We start from the raw sequence: 14754 nt of genomic DNA, 5'->3' as shown, positions 1-14754 counted from the left end.
TATACCATTTTCAGATGAGTGATTATTATTTTGTTGTTGTTGTTGTTGTTTTATAGATATTTCAAGACCAAACAAATCTTTTTTGTTTGGTTCTTTTATGTGTGTCACACCATAGAACATTATGTCACTCTCAAGGACAGAAATGGTAATTATTGCTTTAAAAAGAAGATGAGAGGTATTACATTAAAGTATTTCTATTTAACTTTGAACATGTCAAACATTTCAACTCGTGTACTTATGCACTATTCTGTGATGTTTTGTATGATAGTGCGAGTAGTGTATTCACACTGAAAATTCCAAAAAGAACAAGTACACTTTCATTACCCAGACAATGCACTTAAATGACCAAAAAGTGTACGATATTGGACACTTCATGAACTCAACTTTGAGAGCTTTAATTGCGTACAGAGAGGGGAGGGTCTCTGTATTATCTCTGATTATGAAGGACAAAATAATAATTATTTAATACATTGTTGAGTACATAGTGCATAAGTGAATAGTCTTAATAGTCTTGGGAAGTCGTGGCCTAATGGTTAGAGGGTTGGACTCCCAATCGAAGGGTTGTGGGTTCTAGTCTCGGGCCGGACGGAATTGTGGGTGGGGGGAGTGCATGTACAGTTCTCTCTCCACCTTCAATACCATGACTTAGGTGCCCTTGAGCAAGGCATCGAACCCCCAACTGCTCCCCGGGCGCCGCAGCATAAATGGCTGCCCACTGCTGTGTGTGTGTGTGTGTGTGTGTGTGTTCACTGTTCTGTGTGTGTGCATTTCGGATGGGTTAAATGCAGAGCACAAATTCTGAGTATGGGTCACCATACTTGGCTGAATGTCACTTCACTTTCACTTTAGTCTTATGGGATCCAGCTTTAGTCATTCAGTCACTTCGTCAATCAGTATGTTACTGAAACTCTTCTTGAGCCTCCTATGTTCATTAAAATATGAATGAAGTACATGGCTTATTTAGGCATCAATTCAATTGTATTTATTCTACTTTCTGCATCACTCTCATTCCTTCTGCATGGATCCCTGTTAATTTTCTCTCTATACAGAAATTAACCCCCCCCCCCCCCCCTTAAAATAATCACATTTTGTTGCTTCACAGCCTGAAACGAAGACAGACAACATTTTTGTTTTATCCAGCTGTATTTACTCAGTGCAACTTATTACATCCAAGTGACAGATATAACACCAACATCTCAAAAAAAAAAAAAAACCTGAATCAATGAGTTAGAAAAAAGTATCACTTCCCTGTTTCAGTATTTTATTGAATCACTTTTTGCTTTAATCACAGCCACAGTCTGTTGGGATTTGTCTCTACTAACTTTGAACATCTAGACTTTGCAATATTTGCCCACTCTTATTTGCAGAACTGCTCAAGTTCAGTAAAATTTGATGGTGACAGTTTGTGGACTGCAGTTTGAGTCATTCCACAATTTTCAATTTAAGTCTGGGCTCTGACGAGGTCATGCAAGGACATTCACCTTTTTCTTCAATCTCTGTGTGGTCAGTTTTGCTGTGTGCTTGGGTCATTGTCTTGTCGGAAAGTAAACATTCTTCCCATTGACAACTTTCTGGCAGAGAGCAATAGATTTTCCTCTAGAATATAACTGTATATTGCCCCATCCATTTTTCCTTCTATCCTGACAAGTTCTCCAGTCGCTGCTGCAGAGAAACATCCATGCCTCCATGCTTTGCATCCTTTGGAAGATGCGCTGTATTGGATTTCCACCAGACATATCGTTTGGTGTTGAGGACAAATAATCAAATTTTAGTCTCGTCTGCCTCAGAATGCAGTCCTCCCATACAAGCCGTATTTGTGGAGAACTTGTGATGTTGTCACAAGCACACAATGACCTCTCTTTGTGATGAATTCCTACAGCTGCTTCAGAGTTGCTGTAGGATTCTTGGTCGCCTCGCTGATCAGTTTCCTCCGGCTCTTTCATCCAGTTTGGACTGACGTCCTCATCCAGGGAGGGTCTGTGTTTTTTCAAATACCTTCCACTTATACTAAACTTCACTGTGCTTCTAGGCATTGATAATGCCTTTGATTTTTGCCCACAACTTTATCCCTGAGATCTTTTGACAGTGCCTTGTCACCCATAGCTGATTGTTTGCTTCAGCTGCACTACTAATAGCTCAATTGCTCCAGGAAAGCTCTTTTCATGCTGAGATATAATCAGTTATTCTGTTTTTGGATTTAATTATTTATTTTTCTGACATGTTGGTCTTTTATCTTTCACTTAGACATTATAGATTGCACTGAGTGAAATACAGCTGGATAAAACAAAAACTGTGTCTATCTTCATTTAAGGATGAAAAACAACCAAATGTGATTATTTTAAAAGGGGGTGATTCTTTTCTATCCCAACTGAATTTCTATCTCCCAGTCATTTCTCTTACTAAATTCTTTCTGTCTCAAAATCAAAGGATCACATTTATACTTATTTTCAGGACACTTTATAACAGTACAAGTTTTTCTGCAAAAACATCAGAAAATATTTTAATGAATGTAACTTTTGCATTCAAGGACACTGAAAATTTCACAGTGTGACAGTGAAAATTGGCATGTGAACAACAATTTAGATACAGCTAATAGATATAGCTACTTTGAAAACCTTATGTTAGTTCTGAAATGTATAATACACAAGTGTGAATTGGTCAGTCACATCTAGGTTTCTCACCTCTGGTTCTTCAGTAGTTACCGACTCTAAATATATCCAGGTTAATTACAGAGTCTGTGCTACATTCTTCTGAGGTCTGCACTCTCACCTCTCAGTGTTACACTGGCACACAAACTTGTTTCATTCCATCTATATCAGATAACTCTGAGCAGACTGAGTAAAAGTCTATAGCATAATTCAATAATCTGGGACTGTACAGAAGATTCCTATAGCTTAATTCTTGACTTAAGATTTAAAGAAATTCTAAAATGATAAAAGTGAATTTACCATGGTTCCTAAACAAATAGTATTCTGAGTTAGGATGCGTCTCTAACACAGCTTCAGGTAGGTTCAGTACAGGGTCATAGTATCAAAAATAAAATACTTATAAGAGTTCATAAAGGCTGTCTCTATATTACTGCCTATTTTGGCATTTTGAAACACTATTTTCATTTAAAGCTGTGTGGTTGCTTTGTTACAATCTGTATTGTTAAAAGTGCTATATAAATAAAGGTGACTTGACTTGACTTGTACACCATGCTATTATAGTACATAGCTTGTTATGCATTGTTATTAATATCTATTTTTACTTAAATCACAAATATTTCATTATAACAGTATATGTTTTTGAAAATGGCCTATGGATTCTTTTTTGAAAGGCTCAAGCATGGATGAACTTATTACCATCTATCTACCTATGAGACCATCATACTATCATGTTTTATGCATTTTATTAACATGTTTATAGTTTTAATTAAAAAGTAAACATAGTGTGTGTGTGTGTGTGTGTGTGTACACACACACACACACACACACACACATTTGCATAATAAATTAAATTAGAATAAAAAAAGATTAGAAAGGTAGTTAGATTTTTTTTAAAGAATAGAATTAGAATAGTGTGTGCTAAAGTTAGAGGGTCAAAAGATGGAAGAGATGGGTTTCAAGCTGATTTTTGAATTATTATTATTATTATTATTATTATTATTATGTGAAATAAATTTAGTAATTCACCTTTTCCATGTTTTTTTTCTTCCTGGTTTTACTAGTAGGATTTACTACAGTTAACTATTAGTCCTAACATAATAGTAGCCTGTTGGTTTTTATGGATGAACACATTAACAAGAACAACCAACAACAGAAAAATATAATAAAACAGTTTAAACCAATATATACATAAACATTGTTTATAGCAATAAATAAATAAATAAAGGAAAAAGAACACTACATGAATACAATAATAACCGCCAGGGGCGTCGCACCCGTGGGGGATGTGGGTGTTTTAACACCCACACTTTTCCCGGTGAGAGGGTTCAACACCCACACGTTTTCTGCAGTTTTTCCGCAGTTTTGCACAAACGCCTTACTACAGTCGCTCCTCCGTTTCTCTGACCGCTCTGTGTCTGCGCTAGCCGCGGCTGCCTCCTCCCCCCTCCCTCTCATGACACTTGCTTTGAGCCTGACCGGCTGATGATTGGCTGTTCTGCCTTAAGTCCCGCCTCTCTTGGGGTGTTATTGGTCAGCTCGTGCTGAGGAGGCGGGCACCTAGGCGGGAAGAGTTTGGGAAGATGTTCTGTTATCGTTTTTGTTGACATGTCGAGTGTTTTCGGTATTATATTTAGTTTTTTAGACTAATGCTAATTTATATTATTGGGATATTGTTCAGCAGCTAGCTAAATTCGGTTATGTAACGTTATGTGGCATGCAATGTATAACATAACTGTGATGAAGAAGGCAGGGAATTGCCAAGGAGGGTGGACAAACTGGCATTGTTAAGCAGTGTATGGGTTCATTGCCAGTGCAACTGATTTTGATATTTTGAGCATTGTTTGTTGATTAGCTAAATACTTTTGTGGATACTTACTGAGTGTTTGATTGTAACGTTACCTGTTGAGGAGAAAAAAGTGAGAAATGATGACATTGTTTGCCTACCTGTTGAAGAATTATGAAAGAAAAATTTATATTGTTTTAATGTTTAAAAACAGTAAATTGTTACATTATACCACCAGAGAAAAACTCTGTGTGGGCGGTTTTTTTTCTCCCCTTTTCTACATTTTTTTTTAAAATGTAGGATCATTTTTTTTTCCCAGCCAAACTTTAAGCCCTGCATTTTGTACCCCTCTGTCACTGTATTCAGCGTTTTTTTTTATTGTTTATAAACAAACCACATCCATCCCCCACACTTTTGAAAAGCTTGCTACGCCCCTGATAACCGCACATAAAAATGTCCTTTGGGATTCTGTGGAATTTGGCTTCGACGAGAAATCACGTGACCAGCAGCAGCAGCAGGCGTGACGTCACGTAGCAGGTCTGATCATCATTGCAGAGGTGACCATATCTCTTACTGAAGACGTCAAGGACGGTAAGAACATTTATAGTTTACAAATTCGTGTTTCTCTTTCTCCTCACTTTTACCTCGTACACTGTGTGTGTATGTATATATGACGTTATAAATGAGAGGATTAATTATTTTATCTGTGGTGATGCTTGAATGTGGATGCATCGAGGCTGTCAACCATTAGCGGTGAGAAATATATTCATATATAATTTTCTCTGATTATGACTTCAATATTATGTTATAATTGCGGGAGAAAAAATAAACAGCTGACAGCATTTTAGAGATTAATACACTGGAAAACTGCGTTAACCAGTTGAGCATATTAACCGTTATTCACCGTTTCATCCATGCGTCCTTTTATTCAGTCATGAATTAATGTATTATATAATTTTGTTCAAAATACAACTAAATGCGCTCGATGTGTCTAACTGGTCTGCTAAAATTCATTATTAGGATGATGCCAAAATGATTCACTGCAGCCTTATTAAACAAAAATCTACATCTTACAAATAACTATGCGTGTTAGATTATTCACAAGCGCCGAGATTTGTTAGTATATTAAAGGATGCGATAAAACTGTGATTAAATAATTGTTGTTACGGGTTAACGTTAGATAGAAAGAGGAGCGCGTAATGGCGCCCTTCAGGGCTGAAGGACAGACAGTGCGCCAAGAGATGTGAGCGAGGTTGAGCCATCAGCCAATCAGCTTTCAGGGATGCGTGGGTTGTTGAGCCATCAGCCAATCAGATTTCAGGGATGCGTGGGTGGTTGAGCTTCTTGGCCAATCATCTCTTAGAGATGCGGGGATGTTGAGTTCATCAGCCAGTCCGAAGGGATGCTGAGCTTTCAGCCAATCGGCTCTTTGGGATGCAGGCGAAGCCAGTTTCAAGTGGTCAGCATGGACTCGTGTAGCTGACGTCATCGCTTCCATCATTTTACATTAGCAAGTAACAGTTTGTACCAAATGAATGTCAAATGTTCAGATCATTCTCCTTTTAAATCTATTACAGAAGCAAAATTAATTTAAATTAAATTAATATAATTGCTGATGTTTTAATAATTTATTTTACCCATAAACTTGTTATCATACATTTGGAGTATTTGCAGAAAAATGATTATATTAATAAAGGTTATAATGATTTAAAATATAATCAAGCATATGCAGTATATGAGCAATAAAGATTTATATAGGGATGGATGGATGGATGGATGGGTGGGTGGATAGATAGATAGATAGATAGATAGATAGATAGATAGATAGATAGATAGATAGATAGATAGATAGATAGATGACAGATAGACGACAAATAGATGACATTATAATACCATTCACATTTTTACTTTTTTATAATTTAAAGAAGAAACCAATCCGATGTATAGTTGACATTTGAGGCTTAATACTAAAGAAAAGCACAAGGTTTTTCAGTTGGAGTGTTTTCAGCTTGTTTATTTTCATATAAAAATGCGGTTGCTTCAAGCAACGTATAAACATAATTCAGTGTAAATTGTGATAACTGTTATTAATAATCGCAATTACAGTTTCAAAGGAATAATCGACAATTATGATTTTTGTCATAATCGTGATATATAATATATCACAGTTTATTTAGGCAAAAACAACATGTAATCAAATTCAAGATTATTTTTGCTAGGGTTACTCACAGCCAGAATATATTGCCTCTTTAGGTAACCGAGACGGTGAAATGATGGCTGTTGTTTGCGGGGTAGTGATACCCATAAATATGTTATCATATATCATTTACACACATTGGGTATTTGCAGATAAAATTAAATTAATCCATCCATCCATCCCTAGACTGACCTGTAGCATCCTGTGGGACTGATTTCTGAGCCGTGGGTGAGTTCCTGTGGCCTGCAGCATCATGGGGGAGTTGTTCCGCAGTGAGGAGATGACTCTGGCCCAGCTCTTCCTCCAGTCTGAAGCGGCCTACTGCTGCGTCAGTGAACTGGGAGAGCTGGGAATGGTCCAGTTCAGAGATGTGAGTAGATACAGCTCGCTATCTGTCTTTCTCTTCCTGCTCTCCTCTATTAATATGCTGCTAATGAGTTCAAACTGTTTTCTTTCAGCTCAACCCTGATGTGAACGTGTTTCAGAGGAAGTTTGTGAATGAAGTGAGACGTTGTGAGGAGATGGACAGGAAGCTCAGTGAGTGGATCAATACATGCACAAACACATACACAGAGACCAGTGTCAGTCCTAACTCCTCAGAGATGACTGACAGTTCCCTGATTAACTACAAATGATGGACAAAGTCATGTCAAATATAGAAATCTAGAAAAATAATGGGACATTTAGAATATATCTACTCCAAACCATCACTTGCAGAACCTAAGCTAAATTCTAAAATAATAATTAAAAAAAATATTTAATTAATTAAATAAGGCTGAACATTGTTATTTATGATTGTACATATAGTGTACATTTACATTACATTTAGTCATTTAGCAGACACTTTTATCCAAAGTGTCTTAAAAATGAGGACAATAGAAGCACTCAAAACTAACAAAAGTGTACCGTATTTTTCGGACTATAAGTCGCACCTGAGTATAAGTCGCATCAGTCCAAAAATACGTCATGAAGAGGAAACAAACATATATAAGTCGCACTGGACTATAAGTCGCATTTATTTAGAACCAAGAGAAAACATTACCGTCTACAGCTGCGAGAGGGCGCTATATGTTCTCAGTGTAGACTACAGGAGCACTGAGCAGCATAGAGCGCCCTCTCGCGGCTGTAGACGGTAATGTTTTCTCTTGGTTCATGTCTCTTAGTTCATTTCTCTTGGTTCATGTCCAATTAATTTTGATAAATAAGTCGCACCTGACTATAAGTCGCAGGACCAGCCAAACTATGAAAAAAAGTGTGACTTATAGTCCGGAAAATACGGTAACAATTTGTAAGTGCAAATTACAAGTCTCAGTCAGCCTAACTCAGTACATGTACTATGCACACACACACACACACACACACACACACACATGTACATCAGGGCTAAAGGCACACATCAAGGAAAATGTACTTCCTCACCCTTCTCTGTGAGAAATAATCATATAGAACATTATTAAACATGATTAGTAAATTGCTGCTGATGTCATGTTCTGCAGGGTTTGTAGAGAAAGAAATTAAGAAAGCCAACATTCCAGCAATGGACACTGGTGAGAATCCCGAAGTCCCATTCCCACGAGACATGATTGACCTTGAGGTAATTTTACTCTCTCATGCTGCTTTAATCAGATATGGGCTTAATAATTCTGTCAAAATACATATCCTGACATTCCCCTTACACTCATGTGGTTCCAAACCCCATGTTGTTAGTTTTTTTGGAAGGCAAAAGATGAAATGTTTAAAGTGTTGCTAGTGAACATGTCCGTCAAGTTCCAAAACAGTGGCCTGTTTCCATCAGTTTTATCAGACTTTTCACCAATATTTTAACAATCAAACGTAAAAGCACCTTATAATGCTCTTTTTTTTTCATTACTAATTGACAAGGTGTCACACTTTTCTTGCCATTTTCTAAACCTCTGGGTCTAATTTGATATCAGTGTTTTAATCTCTTCATATCTATTTATTGCACTGATCACCAGGCCACCTTTGAGAAGCTGGAGAATGAGCTCAAAGAGATCAACACCAATCAAGAAGCCCTGAAGAAGAACTTTCTAGAGCTGACAGAACTCAAGCATATCCTCAGACGTACTCAGCAGTTCTTTGATGAGGTCTGGCTGTCCTCTCACAATAAGTTCACGAACTTAAGAGTACAAGAATGCATAAATAAATAAATAAATAAAGACATGTTTCAGGTGTTAGTTAACCCTTCGATGCATGATGGGAAAATCTTTAAAAGGCACTTTTATACATTAACAATGTTATGTTACATGCAAACTACCTTTGACCCTTACCCACCGAACTCTTTAGATGGAGGATCCGAACCTTTTGGAAGAATCATCATCTCTGCTAGACCCCAGTGAGGCTGGTCGAGGTGCCCCACTGCGACTAGGGTGAGGTCTAAGTAGCTGATACGTAATTCTCCTAGTAAACAGTCAGTAATATAATAAAGATCATTTTCCTGGAGATTATTGTCATTTTCTTAATAGGTGCACACCATTATTTTGGTCCCAGCAGCTCACAGTGATCCTTCTATGCACAGAGATCACAATATGTACACTGGTTTGTTCACCCTGTAGGTTTGTGGCTGGGGTTATAAACCGGGAGAGAATCCCCACGTTTGAGAGGATGCTGTGGAGAGTATGCCGTGGAAATGTCTTTTTACGTCAGACAGAGATTGAGGACCCTCTTGAGGACCCCACAACCGTCAGTTTCTATTTTTCTTGATTTTCTTGATTAATTTTTTTAATCGAGGCAATTCAAATGTTTGCACTTGACTTTTTATATACCAGCGTGATGAAATATTGATCAAGTTATGGGTCTTTGTTCATAACAGGGAGACCAGGTGCACAAATCTGTGTTTATCATCTTCTTCCAAGGAGACCAGCTGAAGAACAGAGTGAAGAAGATCTGTGAAGGGTGCAGCATGCTCTTTTCTGATCTTTCGATTATTCACTTAATTTCATCTAATGCTAATCACAGACTTCAAACTTCATCTCCAGGTTCCGCGCATCTCTGTACCCGTGCCCTGAGACCCCTCAGGAGAGGAAGGAGATGGCAGCAGGTGTCAACACCCGCATTGATGACCTCCAGATGGTACGGTGGTCTCAATAAAGTCTTACAGTCTGTAGAGTCGTATTCAACTGTGTTACTTTTCATCTCAACCTAATATTATTGGTTACATTTAAACTCTCAAACCCTGTTTGAACATGACCTACTGTAGGAAAGCCAGTTATAGCCGCATGCAAAAAACTTATTTCAAATGTTCAGTGTTTGCTGTGTTTTCAAACATTTAGGTTCTAAATCAAACCGAGGACCACCGGCAGAGGGTTTTGCAGGCCGCTGCGAAAACCATACGTGTGTGGTTCATCAAAGTGAGGAAGATGAAGGCCATTTATCACACCCTGAACCTCTGTAACATCGATGTTACACAGAAGTGTTTGATCGCTGAGGTCTGGTGTCCCGTTTCTGACCTCGATTCCATTCAATTTGCTCTGCGGAGGGGAACAGTGAGTACTATTAATCCAAATTCATTATAAATGATTTCAACCACTGAGATGTTACTTTAGCCATTCAATATACAAATGAAAGCAATTAAACAATTGTTTGTATATACATTTGTCATGATATTAAAAACCCATGCTAAAATTACTGAAATTAGTTTTGTAGACTATTTAAATTGGGCCTATATATATATATATATATATATATATATATATATATATATATATATTATAATTTTTTTTTTTTTTTTTAATTCTTAAACTACAGTTTAATATACTGTAATTACATGTAACAATAAATGGATTGGAGCAGATAGTGAAGGAAAAGCATCCAACATACATGTGAACTTTTAAAACCATCCCAGGATCCACCTCATGAAGTTGATTGTATTTCAGTTTGTGTTATTTTTTACTTTATATGACTTTATTATTGCGTGTTATTAACTTACTATATATGTGGAAATATTGCTAGATTAAGTAGATGTGAGTGGCAGTGGACTTTGAAGGTTACACTTTATTTTGATGGTCACCTTTAGGCATTCTGTTGACTATAAAGCTCCTTTCACACTGCACGGCGGACCCGGCATATTGCCGGAACATTGCCGGGTCGCCTTCTGTGTGAAAGCAACCACGTCCCGGGATTGATTCTGGCATTGAACCCGGGTCAGGGACCTAGTAACATTGCGAGGTTCAACACGGGATGAGCGCTGTGTGAACAAAAGCCAGATCTAATGCCGTGTCGAAGTGATGATGCGCGTTATTATTATGTTTCACCAACTGTTTTGAAGGAAGATCAACGTTCACGACGAGTACGTGCAAACTGTAATGAAGCAGAGATCAGTTAGCTCCTCACTTTCCACGCTGACGCAGAGATCGTTTGCTTGCTTCAGTGAAAGTATAACGTGCTCGACTCATACATTACACGTCACGCCCTGATGTCACGTGTCGTTACGGGATCTTTACGGGTTGTGTGTTAAAGCACGCACATATCCCCGGGTCATCACTGGCAGAGTGAAAGTGCAAAATCTAGCGACCCGGGAACAATTGCCGGAACACTTTACCCCTGTATTTGCCGGAATGGCAGTGTGAAAGGGGCTTAAGTAACTTTGCAAACATGTCAGCTAATTCTAACAGTAGAGTGTTAGGTTCTGATTACCGTAGTAAAGTACAGTAGGTTGACATGTATGTGCTAAGTTACTAATGGTCAGTGGAATGTCTGTTGGTGGACTATCAAAGCTATTATTAAGAAGCAAACATTAAGAAGAGAGTCTACTAAAAATCCAATGTCTGGTAGTTGACATGTAGTTGCGAAAGTTACTTACAGTCGACAGGATATGTCTACAGGAGGGCAGGTAATGCTTCGGTCACTGGGATCAACATCTTCTGATGATCCTGGATCAACATTATTGTCCAAAAATATAGACTTAACCCAATCTCTACCCTAAACCTAACCCTACCCATAATTTATTCCTAAAATCAGTGGGAAATAAGCACCTAACCCTGATTTTTAAGCCTAAAAATGATATTTTCTGAAAAGTTTTATCTCAATTCTGATTGGTTGATTGGAATGTTGTTCCTGGGTCAACAAGAATGTTGATCCAGGAACATGTTGTATTTGGTGGAAATCACGCTCGCCGAATACTTCCATGTTAATATTGTCAATTTAACTAAGTTTCTTCTTTTTTTTTTTTTTTTGTAGGAACGGAGTGGTTCCACAGTTCCTTCCATCTTGAACCGAATGCAGACCAAACAGACTCCACCTACTTTCAACAAGACCAACAAGTTCACCTCGGGATTCCAGAACATCGTGGATGCTTACGGCATCGGAACCTACCGAGAGATCAACCCAGGTACCAAAACAGGAGACGCTCCTCATGCTTAAAGTACATTTATGCAGGAATTGTTAGATTTAACAAAACAATATGTACATACTATTTGGTTTAACAGTGCAGAGTCCCCTTTTTCTCAGGTGATAAATGTGACTGTTTTAACACTTGTATAATTTGATTGTTTCTATTTAATTTCTTGCAGCACCATACACAATCATTACGTTCCCGTTCCTGTTTGCCGTCATGTTTGGGGACATGGGTCACGGCATGCTGATGACATGTGCGGCACTTTACCTGGTCATCAGAGAGACACGTCTGCTCGCCCAGAAGAGTGACAATGAGGTCTCAGCTGATCAATAACTATTACATTAAAGAAATATTCGGTTGAATGTGGAGATTACATCAAATATGGAGTTGTAATTGAATTATTAACATTGTTAACTTCTAAAGGTTAACAATGATCCTTTAAGGCGATTTCAAATTCACATTCTTACATTTTCATTTAAAATGTAAAATTTTTGGATGAAAATATTGATGATACAAATAAGCAGTATGCAATTTGCAGTTAAAAAAAAAAAACATTAAAGTAATTTATATATATGCAGAACCAGCTTCGTATTTAAATAGTAATGCAGAAAAAATAATCTGCTCATTAATAAAACTCAAGAATTATTTAATATACAATTATAACAAGATATTATGCTGATTATTTATAACTTCACAAAAATCTAACCTTAGTTTTTATTTTCTCTCCCTTTCTGTGTATGTGTAGATGTTTAACATGATTTTTGCTGGACGTTATATCATTCTTTTGATGGGGATATTCTCAGTCTACACAGGACTGATCTACAATGACTGCTTCTCCAAGTCCCTCAACATGTTCGGCTCAAGCTGGAGTGTGCGGCACATGTTTTTCCCCAAGGGGAACTGGACGTAAGTTTACAACATTAAATCAGAGAAACAATTTGAATATAAACAATAAAAAAAACAAGAAATCATTAATTTATAATGAAAATAACAAAAAGCAAAACATTAAAACAGCATGTAAAATACAGTGTCTCATCTAAAATGTGCTGATGGTAAAGCAATCATTATATCCTGACTAACATTCATTTTCTTAATGAATTTGTCATTGTACAATTTTTGTATGTGTTTGTAGGTTTGAGACTCTGGATGGTAACTCAGTTCTTCAGTTAGACCCTGCTGTTCCTGGCGTGTTTGGTGGCCCTTATCCTCTGGGCATTGACCCCGTATGTGTCACACGAAAACACTTTCATAAAGTATACACAGAGACATGCAGAGACAGCTTAGACAAATAAATTAATTCACACCTCACACATTTTTACATCATGCATTTTTCCATTTTTAAAAAATTGGAAAAGTGTACACAAATAATGTGCTCAAAACTGAATCTGATGTTCATAATCTTTTGTTGTGGTTTAAAGTTATGAACATAACGCATTTCAAGTACATAATTATAATTTTAAGTGTATCGTGTTAGCCAATATAAATGTCCTAAATTGCAACGTCATCATTACAAATATTTAATTATAAATATATTTAAATAAACGTCATACAAGTTTCAATTGGCATAACATATTATATGTAGTGTATTTTGGCATAAATTCTTGTTAGTACATTTGGCAGTACATTTGAACCATATCTCAAAGGCAAACCGAAGTAAGAAATTGCATACATATTTGCATTGAATATAAATTCATATTTTTTATTGTATTGCAATAACATGCAATTAACTGATTGCACTATATTTTCACTGTTTCATTTTATTTTATTTTTTTATGTAAAATCATTTTCTAACTGTTTTTAAAGGTTTTAATCATTTTAAAAGTTTTAAAATTGCTTGTTTTATTTTTGTTATTATTTTTCTTCATGATTATTTTACTTTCTTTTATGTAAAGCACTTTGAATTACCATTGTGTACGAAATGTGCTATAAAAAAAAAAAAAAGTGTCCAAAAACATTAACATAAAATTTTCAAGTATGTCTATTACATTATTTCTGTAGTAATACTAAAAGGTACTTCTTTTTAACAAATGGAATGAAAGGAAAGAGGATTAGAGGACTTTTATGTAGAACCTGGTCGTTGTGCATAGAAGAATTTTTGTAAAAGTTGAGAAAAAATATTTTTTTTTTATGTTGTAATGCATATGTGGAAAGACCAATAATTACCATAAAGCACAATTGAGACCTTCTCTTCCTCTATGCTTTTACAAACAACTAAAATAAGGTTCTTCAGTTTAAATTATAACAAATCTACCGAGATTCTGGTGTAAGACTGTTCTACTAATATTTCTCTGTTAGATCTGGAATGTTGCCACAAATAAGCTGACGTTCCTGAACTCCTTTAAGATGAAGATGTCTGTAATCCTGGGTGTCATTCACATGGTGTTTGGAGTCTCGCTGTCCCTCTTCAATCACCTGTAAGTGTGTGTTCAATTGTGTGTATGTGGAGCAGCTAGTGTGCGAATTACCAAGTGTAATGACTGGGGTGTCAGGACCAGGGCTCGAACTTGGGTCTCTGATGCCAGAGTCTTAATTTCTACCACTGAGCCACAGGAGGTAGTTGAACCCAATAGTCAGACGCCTTGTAAACTTAACTCAGAAGATTTTATTTAACAAAAACAGCAAAAGGGAACAAAATATCCTTTGTATAGAGTTAGGTTATAAAACAGGAAAATCCTCAGACCAGAACGGGTCAAAAATAGTAAAATAGTCTCCAAAACAAAAACTCAGAGAAAAAACTGCAAAATTATTCACAGGAAAACAATTCAAAAAATAC

At 36.7% G+C, this 14754-nt stretch overlaps 2 protein-coding genes across 5 annotated transcripts in view; both read left to right on the top strand.

Annotated features, from left to right (window-relative positions):
• LOC127946133 (ferritin, lower subunit) overlaps positions 1–7898 on the top strand; it is a 38570-nt gene extending 30672 nt beyond the window's left edge. Inside the window, exon 7 of the transcript XR_008151016.1 lies at positions 7882–7898. The gene's annotated coding sequence lies outside the window, so the exon portion shown is untranslated. The remainder of the gene's footprint in view (positions 1–7881) is intronic.
• Positions 4925–14754, top strand: part of atp6v0a1b (ATPase H+ transporting V0 subunit a1b) — a 28622-nt gene continuing 18792 nt past the window's right edge. For all 4 annotated transcript variants that reach the window (XM_052542439.1, XM_052542438.1, XM_052542437.1 and 1 more), the window contains exons 1-15: positions 4925–5022; positions 6815–6998; positions 7087–7165; positions 8125–8222; positions 8605–8733; positions 8933–9015; positions 9202–9328; positions 9459–9541; positions 9625–9718; positions 9919–10131; positions 11825–11975; positions 12157–12296; positions 12727–12887; positions 13114–13204; positions 14277–14395. In XM_052542439.1, coding sequence (XP_052398399.1) covers positions 6882–6998; positions 7087–7165; positions 8125–8222; positions 8605–8733; positions 8933–9015; positions 9202–9328; positions 9459–9541; positions 9625–9718; positions 9919–10131; positions 11825–11975; positions 12157–12296; positions 12727–12887; positions 13114–13204; positions 14277–14395 — 1685 coding nt within the window. In that variant the 5' untranslated portion in view covers positions 4925–5022; positions 6815–6881. The remainder of the gene's footprint in view (positions 5023–6814; positions 6999–7086; positions 7166–8124; positions 8223–8604; positions 8734–8932; positions 9016–9201; positions 9329–9458; positions 9542–9624; positions 9719–9918; positions 10132–11824; positions 11976–12156; positions 12297–12726; positions 12888–13113; positions 13205–14276; positions 14396–14754) is intronic.

Source organism: Carassius gibelio, chromosome A24, assembly GCF_023724105.1.
Source record: "Carassius gibelio isolate Cgi1373 ecotype wild population from Czech Republic chromosome A24, carGib1.2-hapl.c, whole genome shotgun sequence".
In the NCBI taxonomy this organism is placed as follows: domain Eukaryota; kingdom Metazoa; phylum Chordata; class Actinopteri; order Cypriniformes; family Cyprinidae; genus Carassius; species Carassius gibelio.
Note: the sequence above shows the minus strand (reverse complement) of the source record. Positions and strands in the feature narration are given on the sequence as shown.